The sequence below is a fragment of the Vulpes lagopus genome, chromosome 3, assembly GCF_018345385.1.
Source record: "Vulpes lagopus strain Blue_001 chromosome 3, ASM1834538v1, whole genome shotgun sequence".
Taxonomy (NCBI): Eukaryota; Metazoa; Chordata; class Mammalia; order Carnivora; family Canidae; genus Vulpes; species Vulpes lagopus.
The window spans coordinates 98742321-98763533 of record NC_054826.1 but is presented as its reverse complement, the minus strand read 5'-3'; the positions used below and the strand labels follow the sequence as shown (position 1 = coordinate 98763533).

At 51.7% G+C, this 21213-nt stretch overlaps 1 protein-coding gene across 2 annotated transcripts; it reads right to left on the bottom strand.

Moving 5' to 3' along the window:
- Positions 1-2645: 2645 nt before the first annotated feature.
- On the bottom strand, positions 2646-19934 carry TMEM130 (transmembrane protein 130). 2 transcript variants are annotated; one of them, XM_041747070.1, is made up of 8 exons: positions 19778-19934; positions 13288-13593; positions 11430-11589; positions 8487-8653; positions 7730-7814; positions 6353-6555; positions 4410-4522; positions 2646-4039 (listed from the first exon to the last, which is right to left on the bottom strand). In XM_041747070.1, exons 1-8 carry the CDS (start codon positions 19860-19862, stop codon positions 3851-3853), a joined length of 1308 nt encoding a protein of 435 aa, XP_041603004.1. In that variant the 5' UTR covers positions 19863-19934; the 3' UTR covers positions 2646-3850. The 2 variants fall into 2 exon arrangements, with proteins under 2 accessions (XP_041603004.1, XP_041603005.1); XM_041747071.1 differs by having other exon boundaries at positions 2646-4003.
- Positions 19935-21213: the final 1279 nt, after the last annotated feature.

Sequence of the window (21213 nt, the reverse complement as noted above, 5' to 3'; positions counted from 1 at the left end):
TTCAGGGGTTTGGGTGGAAGAGGACATGGACCCGGTGCACAGACTTGGGTCAGGGTGAGGAGGGGACAGTGGAGTGGGGAAGGCGCCACCAGGGCGGGGAGAAGTGGACTCTGGACCTGCTGGTTAGACGGGTGGGTGCCGCATGTGAGACCAGCTGTCCCAAGGACACAGGGAAGCACATTCATTTCCTGTGGCTGTGGAAGCAAATACCACAAACCGGGTGGCTTCAAACAACAGAAATCTATTTTCTCCCAGTTCTGGAGACTAGAAGTCTAAAATCAAGATGTTGTGGGTTGAACTGTGTCTGTTCACATTTCCTAGGTTGAAGTCATGACCCCCAGCACCACCTCATTATGTGACCGCATATGGAAATGAAGACTTTAAAGAGGTAATTGGGTTAAAATGAGGCCATTAGGGCCAGTCTTAATCCAGTCTGTCCTAATCCAATCTAAAGAAGAGATTGATTTTACTCTTGACTCCCTGGAGTCATAGGAACCCGCAGCCTCTCATGGGCAATATTCGGGTCCGTCCTAGAACAGCCAGCTGGTGAGAACACCTGCTCCAGCCCCTCTTGCTGTCTGGGGCTAGGGGGCTGTGTGTGGGGGGAGAGCTAGTACCGAATTATGACACCGTCGGCAGCCCTGGTGGCTCAGCGGTTTAGTGCCACCTTCGGCCCAGGGCGTGGTCCTGGAGACCTGGGATCGAGTCCCACGTCAGGCTCCTACATGGAGTCTGCTTCTCCCTCTGCCTGTGTCTCTGTCTGTCTGTCTCTCTCTCTCTGTCTCTCATGAATAAATAAATAAAATCTTAAAAAAAAAAAAGAATTACGACACTGCTTACAAAGACACTAGGGGCTGGTGAGTATGCAGTTAGCTCCCCACAAATGCTCCCACCTGGGCTGCAGCTCTGGTAGCTACTTGGTACCCCCTCCCCCCAGAAAGAAGCACACAGAGACAGCACAGCAATCCTGGAGTACCTCGGAAGACCTGCCTCGCTCTGGGTGGGGAGACAGCCTGCAAAGTGCTCGACCCAGCATACTGCCTCAACAGCCTGCATACCCCCTAATTTTCAGGTGAAATGTTTTCCTGCTGAGCTATACTGCAGTTGTGTGCATCTTTGGTTGGCAAAGTGAACCTCTACTGCTCTGTGTTTTTTTCTGCGTTTCTGTTCCAGTGGTTCTTTCTTCCTCTTTTATCTGGTTGATGATTTGTGGCTTTTTTTTCTTCCAATTGTTTTAACTTCTGTAAAATAAACACCTGATAACCGCAGTTTTTACAGAGGTAGATCTCCTTTTGTAGCATGAACAGCCACTTCTAAATCCCTCTAGGTGGGGTTTAGATTTTTTAAAAGATTTTGTTTATTAATTCATGAGAGAGACAGAGAGAGAGGCAGAGACACAGAGGGAGAAGCAGGCTCCCTGCAGGAAGCTTGATGTGGGACTTGATCCCAGGACCCTGGGATCACGAACTGAGCCAAAGGCAGGTGTTCAACCACTGAGCCACCCAAGAGTCCCAGGTTTAGATATTTTAATCCTGGGTTCTCTTGAAGGCATGTGCAGAGATGGGGAGCTATATACTATTCCAGTGGGGAGTGGTTCTAAATGACACATGGGCCTCATCGATTAGGAACCCAGTAAAATAACTCAAGGCAAGAATAGAACCCCCACCCCGTCAGCTTCCTCCAAGGTCTCATTTGATCCTCTAACCAGTTATCCAAGGCACTAGGGTCTCTTGCAACACTCGGGTCCCTTCTCACCTGAACCCTGACACACTGACGCCCCCGCGTAGGGAGTCAGAGGAAAGGCATGTGTAGCAGCATCCAGCCGACATGCTGATGCTGAAGTCTGAGACATTTCTCCAAATGACTTGGTTCACTAAAAGTGGGGCTTCCCAGGGTGGTACAGCCAAGGTGAGTTTGGGATTCATTCCCAACCACATCCAGCTTGAGGCCTGGGGCACACCGGCTGGCCAGCTTAGGTGGTGAGGGTGGTGTGAGAGCAAAGGCAATTTAGAAAAAAGTCCAAATCTCTTAAAGAAGATGCTTAGGAAGGAAGCCAACTCAGAGGCGTGCAACTCCAAGTGTGGTCCTCAGAGCAGCAGCAGCAGCATCTTGAATCTTGTTAGACACCCAGAATCCCAGGCTCCACTCCCAAACTCCTGAGTGAAAGCATGTGCCTTAGCAAGACCTCTGGTGATTCTCAGGCACATCCAAGTTCAAGGAGCCCTGCTGAGACTGGAGGTGCTCACACTTGATGGCACTAGGACTCCTGTGGGGACACAGGTGGCTGCCCCTATAGCAGGTATGGACTCAGGTGTGGGTGGGATCCCAGGATCTGCATTCCCAAGTTCCCTGAGTGTGGCCTTCCTTCCAGCTCTGACCTAGCATCTGCCTGGAGCCGCAGACTTGGCTGCACTTTGGAGGCATCTGAAGGACACTTGGACCCATGTCCCAGACACCCTCCTCCTCCCAAGTCTGGTCTGTGATGCAGCCTGAGTGGAGGCTGCACCTGGAACCTGGTGCCCCAGACAGCAGCTCCATCCACACTTGCCAGAGAACACATTGGCGATGCCCTGCTACTCCAAGGCCCAACCCCTCACTCCCACCGCGCACAAGAAAGAGACTCCTGCCCCTGGCATCTGCTTGGCTACGTTGAGAGCACACAAGCTTTATTCAGCAACAATGGCAGTTATTTCATGAGAATGAGCTGCATGACAGCGAGAATGCTGTTGTCTGCACAAAGTCTGAGAGCGAAGATTACGGCAACAGAGCTTCACGCCCCCATAGCCCTGCCCCCTCCCCCCCAAACGGCCCCAGTTGCTCCCTGCACTCCTGCGGGGCTATGGGGGGCCTCACTATGGTCTCTCTCTGCACCTGTACCTGCCCTCTGTGCAAACTCTCCCCCCGCCCCAGCAGGCTCCCTCCAGTCCTGCCTCCTCCTTCTCAAGGTCACCCCTGGGGGCAAGAACACCAAACCCCACGAACCCCAGTTCGTGGTGAACCCAAGTACCCCCTGGCTTGCTCCTCCTTTGCTGCGAGGCCTTTTCCTCAATTGAAGTGAACACAGTCTCAGTAAAAGCAGGCGCTATTTATAAAGCACTCTGTGCTCATGAAGCATCAGCCCTGTCCACCCCAAACTGCTCAACCCCCACCCCCCAAAAGCAGGCAGGAAACAGTGTGTTGTTTAGAACAGGCCCTAGGAGCCACATGGACAGCACTCAAAGGGAAGGGTCAGGCCCAGGAGCTGCAGAGGCCAAGTGGAGAAAGTCTGGTGTCATTTTAGTTCTAATTCAGGACACAGTAACCGACATAACTGATACAGAAGACATCATCTGAGACACCTGTGTGACACGTATGATGTGTGCATCTGTGTGTGTGTATGCATGTGCTTGTCTCTGTATCTTTGAGCTTTTGTGATGTAGCCTTCACCATTGGTAACCTTCCTCCCAGTTCTCTGACCTTGGCAGGGCCACGCTGGGGAGGGAAGCTTGGACCCTAGATGGATGGCAGAAGTGCCCATGTGGGAAGGATGCGTGAGGGGCAGCCAGGCACACCTGGGAGACAGGAGGCACCCCGTTGAGTGTCAGGGCCCTGCTTAGGGTTCTTCAAAGGCAAGGGGTGGAGTAGGGCTGATGGAGGAGGTCTTACGGCAGAGGTTGGACTGTACAGATGGATGGATGGCAGGGATGTAGGGCTGAAGGGGGGGTGGTGGCGGCAGCTGGAAGTACAGATGTGTGGCCAGCAGGGTGGACAGCCCCGCCCATGTGTACCCCTCCTGCTTGGTGGCATGCACCACCCTGTCTGAAGTGCCCAGTTCGTGGTCAGTTAACGCTAAGATGGGACTGGGGGGTGCTCACACAGTGTAAGTTTTGACGGATTTGTAGAGGGGTGGCAGCAGCCCGTGGTTCTCCCGGACAACCTCCAGGTACTCAGATGGAGTCTCCAGCAAGAAGGGCCCGCAGCACATCTGGCAGCAGCACCGGACCCCAGCAGGCGGCTCCGGGTTCTTGTCAGACATGGGGGAAAAGTCAAAATCAGCCACCTATGGTGAACAAAACCCCATGGGTCAATCACCCGCCTGCCCAGACCCCCTTTAGGTGGCCTTACGAGCTCAGCTACCTGGTGGCACAGGCACACAGTGCTTCGCTATGCCATTGGCTTTTCTGCTCTCTGGTCCTCCCTCTTTGGGTCGCCCTCCCCCTTTCCAGCTCAAGGGCACGACTGCAAGGCAAGGGGTGAGCACAACCACGAGTCAGATGGAAAGAATTCAACTCAATTTGGCCCACCTATGAATGTGTCTTGGGTACATCACCCCCAGCCCTAGGACCCTGCTCTGACATCCAGACGCCTGCTAGGCACACCTCTTTCAGTGAGGGCCCGGTGGTCCAGCCTCCACACTCCTGAGCACCCACCTCTACCATGTCCTTCTGATGAGCGGCATTCCGTAGGGTCATGTACATGATGAAGGCCAGCATCATGGTGATAAGCGTGGCACATGGAAAAGCAAAGACAGCCGGCTGGATGCCTGGGGAAGAGACAGGGTAAAGTCACAGGGCTGGACAATTGGTGGTGAAGGCTTGCTTTCTGACTGCAGTGGGGAACAGAACAGTCAAGAGCTGTTTTTTCCTTACATACACGCATCCCAACTAGTCAAGCCCAATGGGTGAATCCTGGATTCTACATAAACCAAGTTGGGTGTGTTAGCGTTTTAAGAACTGTCCACATTACTTGACAAGAGGTGCACCCCGAGTGTGGGCTGGACTTAATGACTTGCCCTAACAAATAGCACAGGATAGAAGTGATGGCTTCTGAGTCCAGGCCATCAAAGAAATCATAGCTGCCTCCTTACTCTCTTGGGTGACTTGCGTTGGAGATGGGGAAACATGTTGTGACCTGTGACCTATTGTAGCTGCCTGCCCTCCACCAGCTCTAGGCTCACGGCCTGCCCCTGCTGCCAGGAGGCTGTGTGATGGAGCAGGGGGGACCTAGAGTCTGCAGTTAGGCGGCCCTGGGTTCGAACCCTGGCTGAGCAAGCTCCCTGATGCTAATGCTGCCCCACGAGGCTGCTTCAGGGATTCCACGAGGTGAGGGGTGGGAGTGTGCCATATGCATGGCAGGTGATCTGCACTGTGGGTCCTCCTCACACTTCCCCAACTCTGCCCCGGGTGTAGATGTTGCAATATGCCAGGAGGCTCTGCTTTCCAGGGAAAGACAACATGGAAATATATGGAATGCTGTCTCCTCTGTAGGATTCAGGGGGATCCTGGGCAACCAGGGCTCAGGAGGGCCTGAGGGAGGCAGGGCCCCAAGCCCTCAGTGATGCCCTCAAGGCCAGCCAGGGCCCAGAGTGGAACACGGCATCTGCCCAGTGGCTCAGACAGAGACTGAGGACATGGGAAGGGACAGCAGCAGCATCTGGTGTCCTCGCAGGTCTGACCCTGGGGCCAAGAGCAGCTGGCAAGGTTTCTCTGTGTACCCTAAAAGCTGGGACCTGGCTGGGCACCTGAGAGGCCACCCCTCAGGGTTTTGGGATCCCACTTTCTCCTCTATGTAAGGGAGTGCTTTTCTGGGGTCACAAGAGTACCCCCTGGAAAAGAAGGGTAGAATTTCACACTATCATCAGCTAATCCTCTGACTGTAAGCCAGTGGCTGGGGCTGACTGTGGTGACTCGGCATTCCAAAGGAAGTGTCCAAGGGTCCTAACAGATAATAGGACCCTCACTTCACACTTTCTCAGCAGCTCCCACTCCCTGGGGGCTAGTTTAGTGGCCACAACAGTGCCGGGATCTGGGTGATGGCAGAGAAGAGAGCACTGTGATTGTGGGGTCTTATTTAGAGGAGGAGTGCTCACGACGGGGACAGTGTGGCATTGGTAATATGTGGGAAGGAAACCGGGGACAATGACAATGGCAGCAAGTGAGAGTTGAGCTGTCTTGATGCTGAGTACCACAGGATCGATGGCCCTGGTCCATACAGTGGGTGTTGGGGCCGGTGGGAGGGGTGCTGACGGTGGTGTGGGCAGTGGTACTGACAGCTGTCTGCTGGCTCTGGATGGTCCTTCCAGCACTGTATGCAGATAATGGTGGCAGAGCCGGTTGGTCAGGTTGGCCACTGGTATTGCAAGTGGTGTTGGTGTCAAGGGTGGTGTTGGCAGAAACGAGGGGTCCTAGGGCTGCCTGGTGATGGCACTGGTCGTCTGGGGGAGCTAATGGGCACTTAGTCAACAACATTGGTTGGGCCAGTAGGTTTAGTGATGATTCCCTGGGTGGTGGGTTGGCTGCAGGTGATGGTGCCAGGGTTGACTGTTTTTTTGCTGCCTGTGTGGCACTGGAGCAGAAGGCAAGATGTCACTTACTGGAGGGCCACACCTGGATCCTGTGGTACTGATGCGTCTTACTGATGACATTTTCAGCCCGGATGCTGAAGCAGTAGTCCCCCGGATCCCTGAAGGTATGGGTCAGGTTGTACGCTGTGGTGGTCACGGACACCGGGTGGCATTCCCCTTCCTCCAGCGGGAGGCACTCGGGCTTGAGCCGCCAGCACACAGTCAGAGGAGGGCTGTGGGGAAATGGGAGTGGGTTTTCAGAAATGGCTCAGCGAGGGGTGTGGGCACAGACCAAGTCTGAGAAAGGCCAGACAGCCGTGAACTTTAGTGTACTTTTCAGCACAGAACACCTAGCTGTCCTGGCCTCTGCTTCACACCTCCCAGACCGGGGAACCAGATGATAAATAAGAGATACCCCCCACCCACCACAGAAGAAGATGCCAGGCTAGTGAGGCAAACAGGGACAGGCAAGGGCTGCTGGATGGGACAGAATGAGTGCTCCAGTGACACACGGAGTGTGCCGTGGAAGCACAGGGGACAGGTGAGCACATTCTTAATGAGCAAGTCAGGGAGGCCTTTCTGGAGGAGGCACCATTTAAATAGGATCTGAAAGGATAAGCAGATTTTTGACAGGTTGGGAGGGGGGAGGGCAGTCGGGGTTATCCACCTGCCACAGCACGGGCTCAGAGGCTGGGAAACAGCTTACAAGGAATGCTGAGCAAGCAACCCCAGGCCTGAGTAAAACACACCCTCCTGCCACCTCACCATCAGATCTGCAGCCTGAGTAGCTTCCCACCCCACTTTTCCAGTATTCAGCGCCTGCCCCCAAAGCTCCCAGAAAGCTTTAGAAGCTTCTTCCAGCTCCATGGCTCATCCTTCTCTTTTCTTGGCCGCTTTGCTGCGTCCCCATCTAGCCCTGCTTCCGCGTCCTGTCCCTGTGTTGAAGGGTGGGACTGGTCCTCCCCACAAGAGACCTTGGAGGGCTGAGCCCTGACTGCCAACCTCTGCAGCTCCATCCACCCTTGTGCAGAGAATATGCCCTGCTTCCCAGTAGCTTACTACACACTCAGCCTAACACTCTTGTCAAGAGCCAGGCCAGTTTGCTTTCTCAGGGCTGGAGGCAGGCCCAAGCCACATGCTGAGGGCTTTCACACGACTGGTTCCTCCCCTGCCTTTGCCTCAATGCCTACACTGCAGACAGCTCCAAGGGGCCTGTGCTTTCCCCGCTGGACCACAGTAATGGAGCTATGCCCACAACTTTCCCATGGTTGCAGGGCAAGGTAGGCACCAGCTTCCACCAGCCCCCAAACTTGGGCCCCCTCAGGGGATGGAGCAGGCTCAGGATCATCCATGGGAGAGCGTGGGCAGGGCAACAAATCACCCACTGTCCCATCGGGGTTCACTCACCTCCCCAGGAAGTTCAAGGTCACTGTCAGCTTTTGGAAGGTCTGAATTAGGGTGGGCCCCAAGACCTGGATGCCTCGTAGGGTTTCTGGAAGGCAGAGAGGGCCCCTGTTAGACCTGATGACTGAGGACAACTGTCTCAAAGTTCTCAGGGCTCAGGGTTGTGTGACCACCACCCTGTCCTCCTCCAGGCTCTCTCCCAGGGGTGAGTCGCAGATCTGCCCAGGGCATGCCTGGGTCCCTGACAGCAGCAGGTGCTGGAGCCCACTCAGAGTAAGGATGCTGGTAGGGGCGGAGGGGCGGGGGTCTCTGGTAACCAGGACTAAGGATGGGCTCCGAATAAGCCAAAGTCTGGGAGAGGCAGGTTTGGGTGTTTCCCCTCTGCAGAAGCCTGAGGCCGCCCAGCCCCAGCCAGTGTGGCCCGAGACTAAAGAGCAATGTGGACTGCCAACTCACAGCACAGTGTCTGGCCACAGGCTCAGGCTCTGGGAGCTAGGAGGCCTGGGTTCAAATCCAACTCCACCTCTTGGTGGCCATGTGACCTCCATTGGGCCTTCAGTGACCTCTTAGAGGGGGGATAATGACCAGCTGCTCAGAGGGCTGCCCCAGGGGAACGTGAAGAGAGGATGTGCACCCAAGCTCAGTCCCATGCCCAGCTGGAGCCACTCTATCTTCATGGGATCCAACCCTGGAAAGAGTGCTGCCCAGGGCTCCTCAAGGTGGCCAAATGCTCAACCAGTACCAATCCCCAGAGACGCACCCTGAAGCTTCAGTGAGGCAGAGAAGTCGCCTGTCTTCTGCACAATGCCCTTCCCAGCATTCTGCGTTGCCTGTTCCCACTCTGCCACCACCTTGAGCTTCACAGTGAAAGTTCCAATGATGGAATAGTTGTAATAGACCATAGCATCTTCAGTCACCATCTGGGTGCTGTAAGGTGACAAGAAGGGACTCACATAACCTCTTAGAGTCGGAGGTGTCCACAGAATGACAAGCTCGGCTACCAATGCTTTGTGAGCAAACTGGGCATCCTCACAACAGCAGCCCCCAGAGCCAGCCAGGATGCAAGGTCAGCCATGCTTGTGTGGTCATCTGGCTGCTGGTCATCTTTGTGCTTATAAATGACAGCTGGGAGAACTTCTAGCAACAAGCGCCTATCACCTGCCAGGAAATGCTCTTCCCCCTTCCACCAGGAATCTAAAAGAGGCCCTGCATTAGAGACAAGGACAATCCTGGGATGGAAAAAATACAAACTTTGGAATTAAGACCTTCTTGACTTTTCTAGATTTCCTATCTATATAACTCTTAAGTCTTATTTTTCTCATCTGTAAAACAGAATCGTATCTCCATCACAGTTTATGATATGACATATAAAATATTATGCTTTTTCCTGCAATTACCTGAATTACTTCAAAAGGAAATCTAATAAAATAAAGGAAATATTTGTTGATTTCTCAATGCTCTTTATATATGAAGTTTAACAAACCTTTATCTATTAAATATCTTCCAAATATTTTCTAAACCCAGTTTAGCTTTTGTCTTTTGGTTTGCTTTACTTCTTTCATACTCAGTGAAAAGTGAGGTTTTGGCTAAACCTAGTGAGCCAAATCTAGCATTTTTTTCCTTTATAGTTTCTGCCTCTGTTTCTCTATTCTTAGAAATGCTTTCCCCACTGCCAAATTATCCAATTGCAGAGGACCATCAATATTTCAATGTAGCCCTGTTTCATTGTGTTTTTTTCAATCTCTCTGGAATTGCTTTTAAGGATCAGATTGTTTTTCTTCTAGTTAACCAACTGCCCTAGTGCCATTTATTAAATAATCTATCTTTACTCACTGGCTAGAAATACCGCTGTTAACATATACTAGATGTGTACATAGACTTAGGTTTGTGTCTGCCTTTTCTGTTCTGTTCTGAGGAGCAGCCTTTTGTAGCTGCAAATTATTTGTGGCATTTTTTAAAAGATTTTACTTTTAAGTATTCTCTACACCCAACATGGGGGTCGAATTCATAACCCTGAGATCAAGAGCTGCATACTCTACTGACTGAGACAGCCAGACACCCCTATTTGTAGTTTTCATAATACATTTATGTATCTATATCTATTTTTCTCCCCATCTCCACTCATCACCATTCTGCTTTTCTGATTATTTTTCCTTCTGGCAATATTGAGAAATTCTCTCTTCATTTTTTAAGTCCTTTTAAGGTTCTAGGTACAATCTGCAGTTTTATTCACATAAATCCTACCACTTTAAGCTATGTTTATGCTCTTCCAGCTTTAATGTTTTACAACTATTGTAAAAGATTTTTTTCTATTGCAATTATATATGGAAAGGCTATGAATCTTTGTTTTATAACCAGCCATATCAGTAAAATCTCTTTTTAGTTTTAAGATTTTTCATTTGAGGCTTTTGCGTTTTCCAGGTCATCTGTGTGTGATGATTTTTGTTTCTCCTTTATAGAATTTATATTTCTTTTTCTTGTTTTATTTCATTGTCTAGTCAAAAATGTTCCATTATAGCAAAAATAGTAAATAAAGTATTTAATGTGAAAAGAAATGCTAACTAGTATAGAGCCTGTCCCCTGGTTTGAGACAGATTTTCCAGATATTCCTTATGTTATAAACTACATATATATTTATAATGACATACATTTTTATACATGTATATATGCATTCATGTATATATGTGTATGTATATGCATATTTAAACACCAAATTTAAATGAACTGTAGAATCTTTGTCACATCTCCAAAATTATACTTTATGGAACATTTATTGGACTTGTATCAAGCTTACAAAATAACTGGAGAGAAGTAGACATCTTTACAATCTTAAGATTCACAATCCTGGACATGGCGTATATTACCCGTCTACTCAAATCTTTGATATCTCTTAGTAGCTCTAGTTTTCTTCACACAAGATCTTGCCCATTGTCAGGTAAGTGTGCTCTTAGGTTTATTTTATGTACTATTTTTGTTGTAATTAGGAGGAATCCCCACTTTGTTATTCTAAATGGTTAGTGTACATAAGAAAGCATGCTGAGTCTGTAAGTTCCTTGGGGCTGAGGAGTGGTACACTAAGCCTTTGATGAACTTGGAAAACTGGTCTCTGTTTCTCTGCCTGAGAAATGTCTTAAGGAATGCCAATGAATGAAAGGTGGAAAAATATGGGATAGAGTAGGAAGGACCATCAGCCAGGGACTTGACCCAAATGGAAATGAGGGGTCTTCACAGAGCACCACCCTCATGGGAGCTTGGGACATCTGTGGGCTGCCTGGACTCAGTGCCTGTCACCCATTTCCTGACCTGCCTCCTCCAGCCTGGCTTGTTTGAAGTCAGGAGAAATGAAGCCAGAACACCTGAGTTCTATGACATGAGTATAATCGCATGTGCTGATATATTAGCCAGGTAGGTCTTTCTAGAATCAAATGGAAAAAATGTCCTATTTTGACCTGTCTTAGAGGGATGTTGGGGCACCAATGACCTCCTGTACTAGGTTGTAGGCACTTCAAAGGCAGGTCCTGTGATTGGCTCACTACTGGTCCCCACGTACCCCAAGCTTGACACAGAGTAGGTGTTGAAGGAATGTCTAGAGGCAGAGAGAGTGAGCAGGTGAAGGTAAGAAAGTACAGAGCAACTCTGCATGGGACGGTGGGGCCACCAACCACAGGCCAAAGCTCTGGGGCATCAGTGGGGAAGGACATACCCATCTCCGAAGTCCCAGTTGTAGAGAAATGAGGCAGTCTTGAAGAAGTTGCTTGGGTCATGGAGGAGGAAGGAAACTTTAAGGACAGTCTTGGTGAGGTAAGAGCTGGGCCAGGGCAGGGAGGTGTTCTGGGTGACAAGAAGGTTCCCCACGAGGAGCTCTGGGAGAGAGACCAAGGTGAGTGAATCTTGGTGAGAGGGTGGGAAGGTAAGGCCAGGGAGTGACCTCACATGCTGGCTGGCAGGACAGCCTCTCCCCACACTAACCTTCTATCAGAGTGAGTGGTAGCAGGAGGGGACCCAGCAGGTCACTAAACACATACATCATTGCCCCTGCTGCATGGAACACTGGTGAAGACTCACAGCACACATGTGAGCACACACATCACATGTATAGCCTTGCTCCTGCACCGCTTTTACCAGGATCCCAAACTTTCTAGCACAGAAGATGCCCAGGACCAGGAGGAAATGCACAGGCTTTGAAAGAAATCATCAGGAGAGATTTCAAATTATTAGATGAATCTAGAAAAATTAGCAGTTCTACTGATCACAACTTTACACCCAATGTGCTAGGCTGGGTAAGGACCACTGTTCTGTGTCTGTGTCTCTAAAAAAAAAAAAAAAATTAGGAGTTGATTTTTTTCACCCTAAAAGCAGAATGTAAGGTGTGCTCAATAAAACTCATTTGGAAACTGCTGAAAAGTAGGATGAAAAGAAAAGAAACCTCCTGTCAGTCAAACATTAACTATTGTTGATGTTTTGGAGAATTGCAAAGCATTTGTGTGTGTTTAACAGATATGGACACTACATACACATACATGTATTAAATACAGTTGAGTAGATTGGTTACTGAAGTTTGTGTTTTGGTTTTTAATTTTTTCTTTTTTTTTTTTTTTTTTTTAATGATTTTATTTATTCATGAGAAACACAGAGAGAGAGAGAGGCAGAGACACAGGCAGAGGGAGAAGCAGGCTCCACACAGGGAGCCCGACGTTGGACTCCATCCTGGGTCTCCAGGATCATGCCCCAGGCTGAAGGCGGCACTAAACTGCTGAGCCACCCGGGCTGCCTGGTTTTTAAAATTTTCTAAGCATGAGTATTCCCCCAGGACATTACAAACTTTGTAAAGGTAATTGTTATTCGTCATACAAATTACACCCATATACTTAACCAGTCCCTTTATGGTTGCGTACTTAGCTTACTTCATATTTTCTTCTGTTGCTATAAACATCACTGCAGTGAACATATCTGTACATAAAACATTACCCAAATGGAAATTTATTTCCTGAAGACAAATTCTTTAACAGATTGTAAACTCTAAGAGAGCAGGGAGGGACGCCTGGGTGGCTCAGCGGTTGAGAGTCTGCCTCGGGCTCAGGGTACCATCCTGGAGTCCCAGGATCAAGTCCCACATCGGGCTCCCTGCATGGGGCCTGCTTCTCTCTCTGCCTCTCTCTCTCTCTCTGTCTCTCATGAATAAATAAATAAAATCTTTAAAAAAAATAATAAGAGAGCAGGGACTTCCTGGAAGGAGAGAGAAGTAGTAGGGTGGGAGGCTGGAGGGAAGAGAATGAACAGACAAGAGATTGAAACAGTGCATAACCATTGATATGTATCGATCAGCTGCTCTGGATAGGGTTATGTTAACTTAGACCCCCAGTAGCAACATGTACTTTCTGTGTCCCTTCCAGTACAATGCTGCCAGCAGTGGGTATTAAGCATTTTCTGATCCTTCATTAACATATAACAGAGAAGGGACTAGGAGCCTAATTTGTGTTTAGAAGATTACTAACCAGGGTGGATGTTTTTCTCTGCAGCAAGAGTCTGAAGGCAAATTAGCAAACAGAAAGGGTCTTTACCTGTGATAGGGAGGACAAGGAGACTCCTCGCCACAGGCTGGCACGTCCAGCAGTCGGCAGCAGTGACCCAGACAGAGATGGGGAAGTCCCCAGGCATGTTCCCCACGGCTCGGATAGCGGAGCTGAAAGGCTCATCAGTCTTCCCCATGAGCAGCAGCGGGGTATGGATCCAGTGGAAGCGGTAGAGGCGGGAGTTGGTGGGCAGGACCAGGCTGCCGTTGTCGTTGGCCACTAGGCTGGCTGTGATGGTCACCTCTGCCCCCGTGGTGGCAGGGCCGTCGGTGGTGAGGTGGAGTTCATACAGCCCTAGAAGCCCAGAGACAAACTATTTCAGGAGAGGCGTGGCAAGGGACCTACTGTCACCCTCTGGGTTGGCTTCTTCTTGTTCTTCTTCTTTTTTTTTTTTTTTTTTAAGATTTTATTTATTCATTCATGAGGGACAGAGAGAGGCAGAGACACAGGAAGAGGGAGAAACAGGCTCCCTGCAAAGAGCCCAATGTGAGACTAGATCCCAGATCCTGGGATTACGCCCTGAGCTGAAGGCAGACACTCAACTGCTAAGCCACTCAGGCGTCCCTGGGTTGGATTCTATTATTCTATTTTACAAGTGGAGAAACTGAGGCCCAGGAAGCTCAAATGACTTGCCCAAAGTTCCTATGGCTAGTTCATTGTAGGCTGGGATTCGAGGTACCTGGGTGTCTCGGTGGTTGAGTGTCTGCCTTAGGACAGGGAGTTTGCTTCTCTCTCTGCCTAGGTCTCTACCTCACTCAGTGTCTCTCATGAATAAATAAAACCTTTTAAAAAACAACAAAATGAAACATTGTAAGCAGAATTCAAACTCAGGTCAAACAGACTCCAGAGAATTTCTTTTTATGCCAGCCAAGCAGAGCATTTCCAGAGCACAAGTCTGATCTGGCCAGAGTTATTTTTTAGCTATGCAAATGACTCCCAACATATGTTACAGGAGGGATCACCTTGGCTGCTGCCAAAAAAATGCCCTCTATTACCCACTCTTTCAGACTAGGCTTGACATGGCAAACAAAATTCTGATCTGAAACCCAAAGCTGAGTCTGGGGTCTTTTAGAGGCCTAAAGTGATAGACAGAGATAGAACAAGCCTTGGGACAAAGGTCCACTCTGATTCAGGCCAAGCCCTCTTCTGTATCTGTAACAGAAGAGGTTCTAGATCAACACTGCCCAACACAGCAGCCACTGGCCACACATAGCTGTGTGTTTCAATTACAATGAAACAAAATTTAAAACTCACTTTCTTAGCCACAGTAGCTGCATTTCTTTTTTTTTTTTTTTTTTAAGATTTTATTTATGTGTGAAAGAGAGCAAGCGAGAGAGAGAGAGAGAGAGAGAGAGAGAGAGCAGGGAGGAGGGGCAGGAGAGGAGGAAGCAGGCTCTTCATAGAGCAGGGAGCCCAATGTGGGGCTTGATCCCAAGAACCCAGGATTATAACCTGCGCTGAAGGCAGAGGCTTCATCAACTAAGCCACCCAGGTGCCCCATGTAGCTGCATTGCAAGCGCTCAGCAGCAAAGATACAGAATATCTTCATTATCATCAAGGTCCCACCAGACTGCACTGCTCTTAAATGACCTCTGGGATTCCCGCAGAGGCCAAGGCTGGAACTATATACCTCCAGCTGGTTGACTCCTCAGGGAACTTGAACTGAAATATGGGGGATGTAGCTCTTACAGGGAAACTGAGAATCAGTCTTAGAAGATCCTAGCAGAGAACAGGGCCTTGAGCGTTTGGGATGGAGGCCAGGTCAGAGGCCCTTTAAATAACACTCCCTTCCTGATTATTGCATGGAAGGTGACACTAAATGTAACCTGAAAATAGAGGAAATAGAAAGTTAAAACTTAAAAATTTGTCTTAAAAATACAAATAATCAGTAACAACCGGTATTACCATGTGTGGGCATTTCCTATTTAAAAGAAAAATTGTGCTCACACTTTGGAATTCTATATTCTAATTGTTGTTTTCAATTCCATATGTGGGCATTTTCTTAAATCATTATTCTTCAACTGCTACCATGTGCATAATATTTTGTGTATAAACAAAGTAAGATTTTTTTTAAAAAGGTTTCTTTCCATCATGAAAGTAATATGTATGTATAAAGAATATTAGAAATATCCCATTATCCCACCTCCCGAAAACAGCTGCAACCATACTACAGTCCTCATAGCTCTTCTTCACATGTAGTTTTTAACTGAGATATAATTACACTCTGCACACAATTTTAAATTATTTTATTTTCACATGACAACATGTCAAAGGCATATCTGTGGTCACACTAATGTGAATTTCACTCTTGGTTTGATGATCCCTCAAGCAGGTAGATCTTTTTTTTCCTTCTTTTTAAAAAGATTTTGTTTGTAAGCAATCTCTACACGCAACGTGGGCTCAAACTCACAACCCTGAGATCAAGAGTTGCATCCTCCACTGACTGAGCCAGCCGGTGACCCTAATTTTTTTTTCAAGTAAACTCTATCCCCAATATGGGGCTCAGATTCGTGAGACTGAGTCCCATGCTCTGCCAACTTAGCTAGCCAGGCGCCCCAAGCAGGTATATATATCTTCATTCCCAGAACTCTTCACTCTTGTCAATAGCACTACTGCACGTCTTGGTGACTATTTTGTTATAATTTGTAAATTTCCTCTTCAGATGAGATTTCTGAAAGGCTCCAGGTTAGAGAGTGTCTAGCCAGCAGACACCTCACCAGAAGAGGTAAGACAGAAGGAAGGCAAAGGGGCTGCAAGCACCTCTCCGCTCATTTCCCCCACTCCCATCCACCTTCCTGGCCTCATGCACCTGCTCCCCAGGTTTCAAGTGCCTCCTAAATGCTGGCGGAACCAAGTAACATAGACCTACTTTCTGGCTCCAGATCTGCACTGAGCAGAAGAGGAGCTGCTAACCACACGTCACTAAGTTTAAATTAATCAAAGTTAATTACTTAAATTGAATTTGAACCAATACTAAAAAGTCAGTGCCTCAATTGTGCTAGCCACATTTCAAGTGCTTCACAGCCAGATGTGGTCAGTAGCTCCTCTTCAGGGCAGATACAGAATATTTCCTTCATCATGCAATGTTCTGCTGGACGGTGCCACTCTAGGGTTCTCCCCTCCCCACACCTACCATTTTCAGCCATCACATTCTGTTGGGGCCGGAGAGAGAAGCTGTCCCAGGTGTAAGTCCCTAGTCCTTTGCCACTACTCCTCCCATCTGGGTACGTTTGCTTCCTCTCCATCACTACTAGCATTGCTAAAAGCCAGCATTCAGCCATCTGGATCACTGCTTCATTCTTGGCCCTGGCCTTCGGCCTCCAGTCCTCTCTCTCAGCACCATCCATCTCCTGCTCCTACCACCAAGGAGCTTCCTCTACAGCTAATGTTTTCACGGGCCAGCCTCCATGTAGAGTCCGAATTCACATCTTGGCACATCAATGCTGGGGCTGGCCATTTTAACTCTTGCAGTTCCTGTGACATGTTCTGTCCTTCCTAACCTCAGGACCTTTGCACATACTATCTCCACTGCCATTCTCCACCCACACATCGGTGGATATAATCTCTTCCAGGAAACCTTCCCCGAACCCCTCGTCCCCTCAGTGTTCTCCAAACAACCTGGGCACACAGTGGTCCCAACCCCAAGTTGACATGAAGGTTTCTTTGTCTCCCTGCAAGCTCCTTGAGGGCAGGGATCATTGTCATCTCCCCATTCACCCAACAGAGTGCTTGGCACGTAGGTTCAACACTGATGCTGCCCAAGAGAGATGAGAGGGACCAGCCCATGTGGCACTGCCCCAGGAGACCATTTACCTAGGTGGTACTGACTGACCCCCTTCCTTGTGCTCCACTCTACAAGCGCTGGGGAAACCCAGAAGTGCAGGACATGCCTCTTGCCCTCAGGGAGCTCACTAGAGATCTGTCGGACTCAGCAAATCTGTGACGGGAGCATGTGTGTGCTTCAACTGCATCCCATTAGCCTTGTGGCAGTGTCCCCTGCCTACTCTAGACTCCTGCTCCAGGTTCCCTCTGTCCACATCACATATTTCCTGTTCTGAATCCCCATCTCTAGAGGCATGTTTGGATTGTAAAGTCATTTGGACTGGCACTGAAAAATGGACCTGCAGGGTCTTAATCCCAAAGAGAGAATTCTAGATACTATGGCAGAAATTGCTTCAAGAAAACACAGTGTGTATTTTACACTGAGGGACATGAGTCTTCTGAGGTCCCCCATGTAACTACCTAGAGTCACCAAGCAAATCTGTACTCCCCCCCCCGGCCCCCCCACCCCCCGGGGTTGAGTTGTCTTCTCCCTCCCTTTGGCTATGAGGCAGCAAACATTTGGCCAGGCTTCACTGAAAGAGAGGCCATCTCATCCCTTCTCCCTCTTGCTCCCGCCCACCCCCCAGGCGAGGAGCGTGGGCCAGAGCGAGGCTGGCAGGTGGCAGGGACATTCGGCTGCATGCTAATGGCCATCCAGCATCTGCAGTGAGACTGGAGACAAGCGCATGTCAGCACTACGCAGACCCGTTGCCAGGGGAATGGACTGGCTGGGAGGAGGGAGGAGGTAGGGGGGGGCTGTGGCTACAGCTATGTTGCTGCAGACACTGACCCAGCTCCTGGGAGCCCCCACACCTGTCCAGACACAAGGATCCTCGGTGGGCACTTTTTCCCAAGCTTTTTTTTTTTTTTTTTTTTTTTAAGCAGATGTTTCACAGCCCCTGGGTAATGCTGCTTCTCTCTTCCTCAAGGCTCTCAGAAGTGTCCAGGGCATCCAAACTGAAATGGACTGTGAAGGCTTTGCCATGTGTAGCTAAAGGAACCAAGCCCAGGTCCTGTTGCCCTACGAATCTTTCTAGGTTTCAGACCCCAGGTGACATGGCCTTGCAGTACAGAGCGGCTAAGGGAGGGGGGTTAGGGGTCTCCACAGGTGTGCTGAGTGACCCAGAGCTGAAAGAGCCAAAGCAAAACACCAAGTGGCAATTACCACGAAGCCTGACCCACAGAAGTAACACTCACTCACTAATAGGCCCTGTGGGCTTCCACTTTGGAGAACGTCTTCCCTGATAACACTGCATGTGGGACCCTGAACATTCTAGAAAATGGCTGCATCGGCTCTTTCACACTGCACATGTGGATAGCCACGAACGCTTCCTAAGTTACCTCTGAACAGCATAACCTGGAATTAACGAATGGTCCAGTACTTGGACTCGGATCTCCACTTGTTGCGTGGGAAGCATCCCATACAGGCTGACCCAGGCCCCAGGAAGGACGGAAAGGGCTTCCAAGTCTCTTTTTTCACATGTGTGAAGGAGAAGGTATGCTCCCCAACCTCATTACCAGCTTATTTCGGTCATATCATGAATAGGCCAGGCTGGGAACCATACAGGACTTCCAAAGAATTAACGTTTTGTTTTTGTTTTGTTTTGTTTAGGCCACGGTGATCATTTCCAGACACATGTAAACCCAATGGACAAGAGACCCCCATCTCTACACGAAATTTATAGGAGGGAAGCAGGTAATCCTGACCAAGCATAATTCCCACAAAGTTCTCTTAATTCATCCCTAAGATACAGCTTTTTTTTTTACCTTTTGGATTCTCTTTCACAATTCTGCATTAGATCTCTTCCTCTCCCTACCATTCTTGGGGGAGGGCGGCGTAATGAAGAATGTTGGCTATTAAACACACGCTCATCCCCAGAGCTGCCACCTGTCCCCCAACAACTCTCCAATCCGGGTTCTTTTGTTGTTACCGAAATGAGGCAGGAAGGTTGGTGCTGGCCTTTCCAGCTGGGGGGAAGGAGGGGGCCTGGAGGCACGGACCGGTGGGGAGGGGGGCGGAGGGAGCACCCAGCAGGACCTGTCAGCTCGGGGTCCATTTTGGAAACCAATCCAAAGACGAAATGGCAGACTGGCCCCTTGGGCTTTAAAATCGCCACCTCCCCGAAGCCAACACAAGCAGGGGGGGAACCTCTCCAGACAAGATGCCATTTCAAGGCAAAGACGCTGCTCCGCGGGCAACCTGGCCGTGCTCCCTCGGGGGCGGGGAGGAGGGGAGGAGGGGAGGAGGGGAGGAGGGGAGGAGGGAGGGGAGGAGGGGAGGGCTGGGCGTGCGGACCCACCGCGCACATTCCCGGTCTCCCCGCAGCGTCCTCCCCGCCCCACCCCCAGCCACCCGCAGGGGCGCACCGGCCACCGCGCGCGGTTCCCAGGGCAGGGCCGATCTGCAGGTGGCAGCAGGACCGCGGAGCCCCCTCGAGGGCCGAGGGCCCACTGTGTGCCCAGGTTGTTTGGAGAACACAAAGGTGTGGGGAGAAGGATGAAGGGACAGAAGAGAGGGCTTCGAGGAGCCGGCTGGCCACCGTCCCCTCCGCCGCGCGCTGCAGAGGCCCCCGGGAGGAGGAAGTGCGTGCAGGGCGCACGGCTGGACAGCCCGGGAGCCCGCCCGAGGAGGCCGGCCGGCGGCGCAGCGCCTTACCTGCGGCCGCCCCAGCCGGGGCCAAGGGCAGGAGGCAGGCGAGCCAGAGGACGTGGCTGAGGCGCGGCCAGAGGGCCGGGGCCATGGCTGCGCCCGGAGCGGCTGGAGCGCCGAGGGGACGCGCGGCTGAGTCGGCGGCGGCGGCGGCGGCGGCGGCGGCGGCGGCGGCGGCGGCGGCGGCGGCGGCGGCCGCTCCTCCGGGCGCGCGGCGCGGGCAATGCGGGGAGGTGCGGGCGCGGCGCTCGCTCGTCCTCGCCTCGAGACGCTGTGGCTGCGCGCCGCCGCCGCGCCGACCCCGGCCCACGTCAGCCGCGCCGCGCCCCCTCCCCGCGTCCCGCCCTCGGCGCCGCGCCCCTCGCCGCACCCCTCCTTTCCCCTAGAACCCCCGCCTCCGGGAGTCCGCGCTCCAGCAGGCTGCGCCGCCTCCCGCGCCCCCTCCCCTCCCCTCTCCCCCCAGCCCCCCTCCCCTCCCCTCCCCTCCCCGCGCGGCTGCGCCGCCTCCCGCGCCCCCTCCCCTCCCCTCTCCCCCCAGCCCCCCTCCCCTCCCCTCCCCTCCCCTCCCCTCCCCTCCCCTCCCCTCCCCTCCCCGGAGCCGCGCTCTTCGCGTCTGCGCCGCCTCCCGCGCCCCCCTCTCCTCCCCTCTCCCCCGGTACACCTCTTCGCCCCCCCGGACCCCCCCATCCTCCCCTCCCCAGAGCCGCGCTCCTGCAGGCTGCGCCGCCTCCCGCGCCGCCTCCCGCGCCCCCTCCCCTCCCCTCTCCCCCGGTACACCTCTTCGCCCCCCCGGACCCCCCCATCCTCCCCTCCCCAGAGCCGCGCTCCTGCAGGCTGCGCCGCCTCCCGCGCCCCCTCCCCTCCCCTCTCCCGCCGGTACACTTCTTCCACCCCAGTCCCCCGATCCTCCCCTCCCCTCCCCTCCCCTCCCCTCCCCGGAGCCGCGCTCCTCCCGCCCGCGCCGGCTCCCCGCGTCCGCGCCCGCCGGCTCTGACTCAGCGTCCCCAGAGGCGCGCGCCCCGCTGCACAGCCGCGCGCAGGTCCCTTTGCATTCTTCTCCAGGTGCCATTTCCCCGCTTGACGCACACGATTCGGCGATGCGGCTCCTCATTCACGTGGAGCTGTGCGCCTGCCGGCCCCGGGGGCAGAGGGCCAGCAAACGCCTCCTGTCCCTCCTGGGATGCACTACATACGCCGAGACTCCTGTCATTCCTCAGTTTACCCTCTCTGTGCCAGCTGTGAAACGGCTCATGCTCACAGCTGGGCCCACAGTGCCGTCGCTGTCTGGGCGGGCCTTGTGAGACTCAGGCGCAATGAGGAGTGGCCAGGCCCTTCCTTGCCCTGCCGCGATAAAGCGGAGCATGTCTTTCTTCCTAGAAGGTGGCTGTGCCTGTCTGGCCTTCAAGACTGGAAGCTGGCAGCCTGGACCCTTGTCCCACCTC

Coding starts and splice junctions, on each gene's coding strand:
- TMEM130 (XM_041747070.1), bottom strand. CDS start 19,862: ATGGCCCCGGCCCTCTGGCCGCGCCTCAGCCACGTCCTCTGGCTCGCC. Junction 11,590..13,287: donor CCTTGTCCTCCCTATCACAG/GTAAAGACCCTT, acceptor TCTCTCTCCCAG/AGCTCCTCGTGGGGAACCTT. Junction 4,523..6,352: donor GATCCAGGTGTGGCCCTCCA/GTAAGTGACATC, acceptor TCTCTTCCCCAG/GCATCCAGCCGGCTGTCTTT.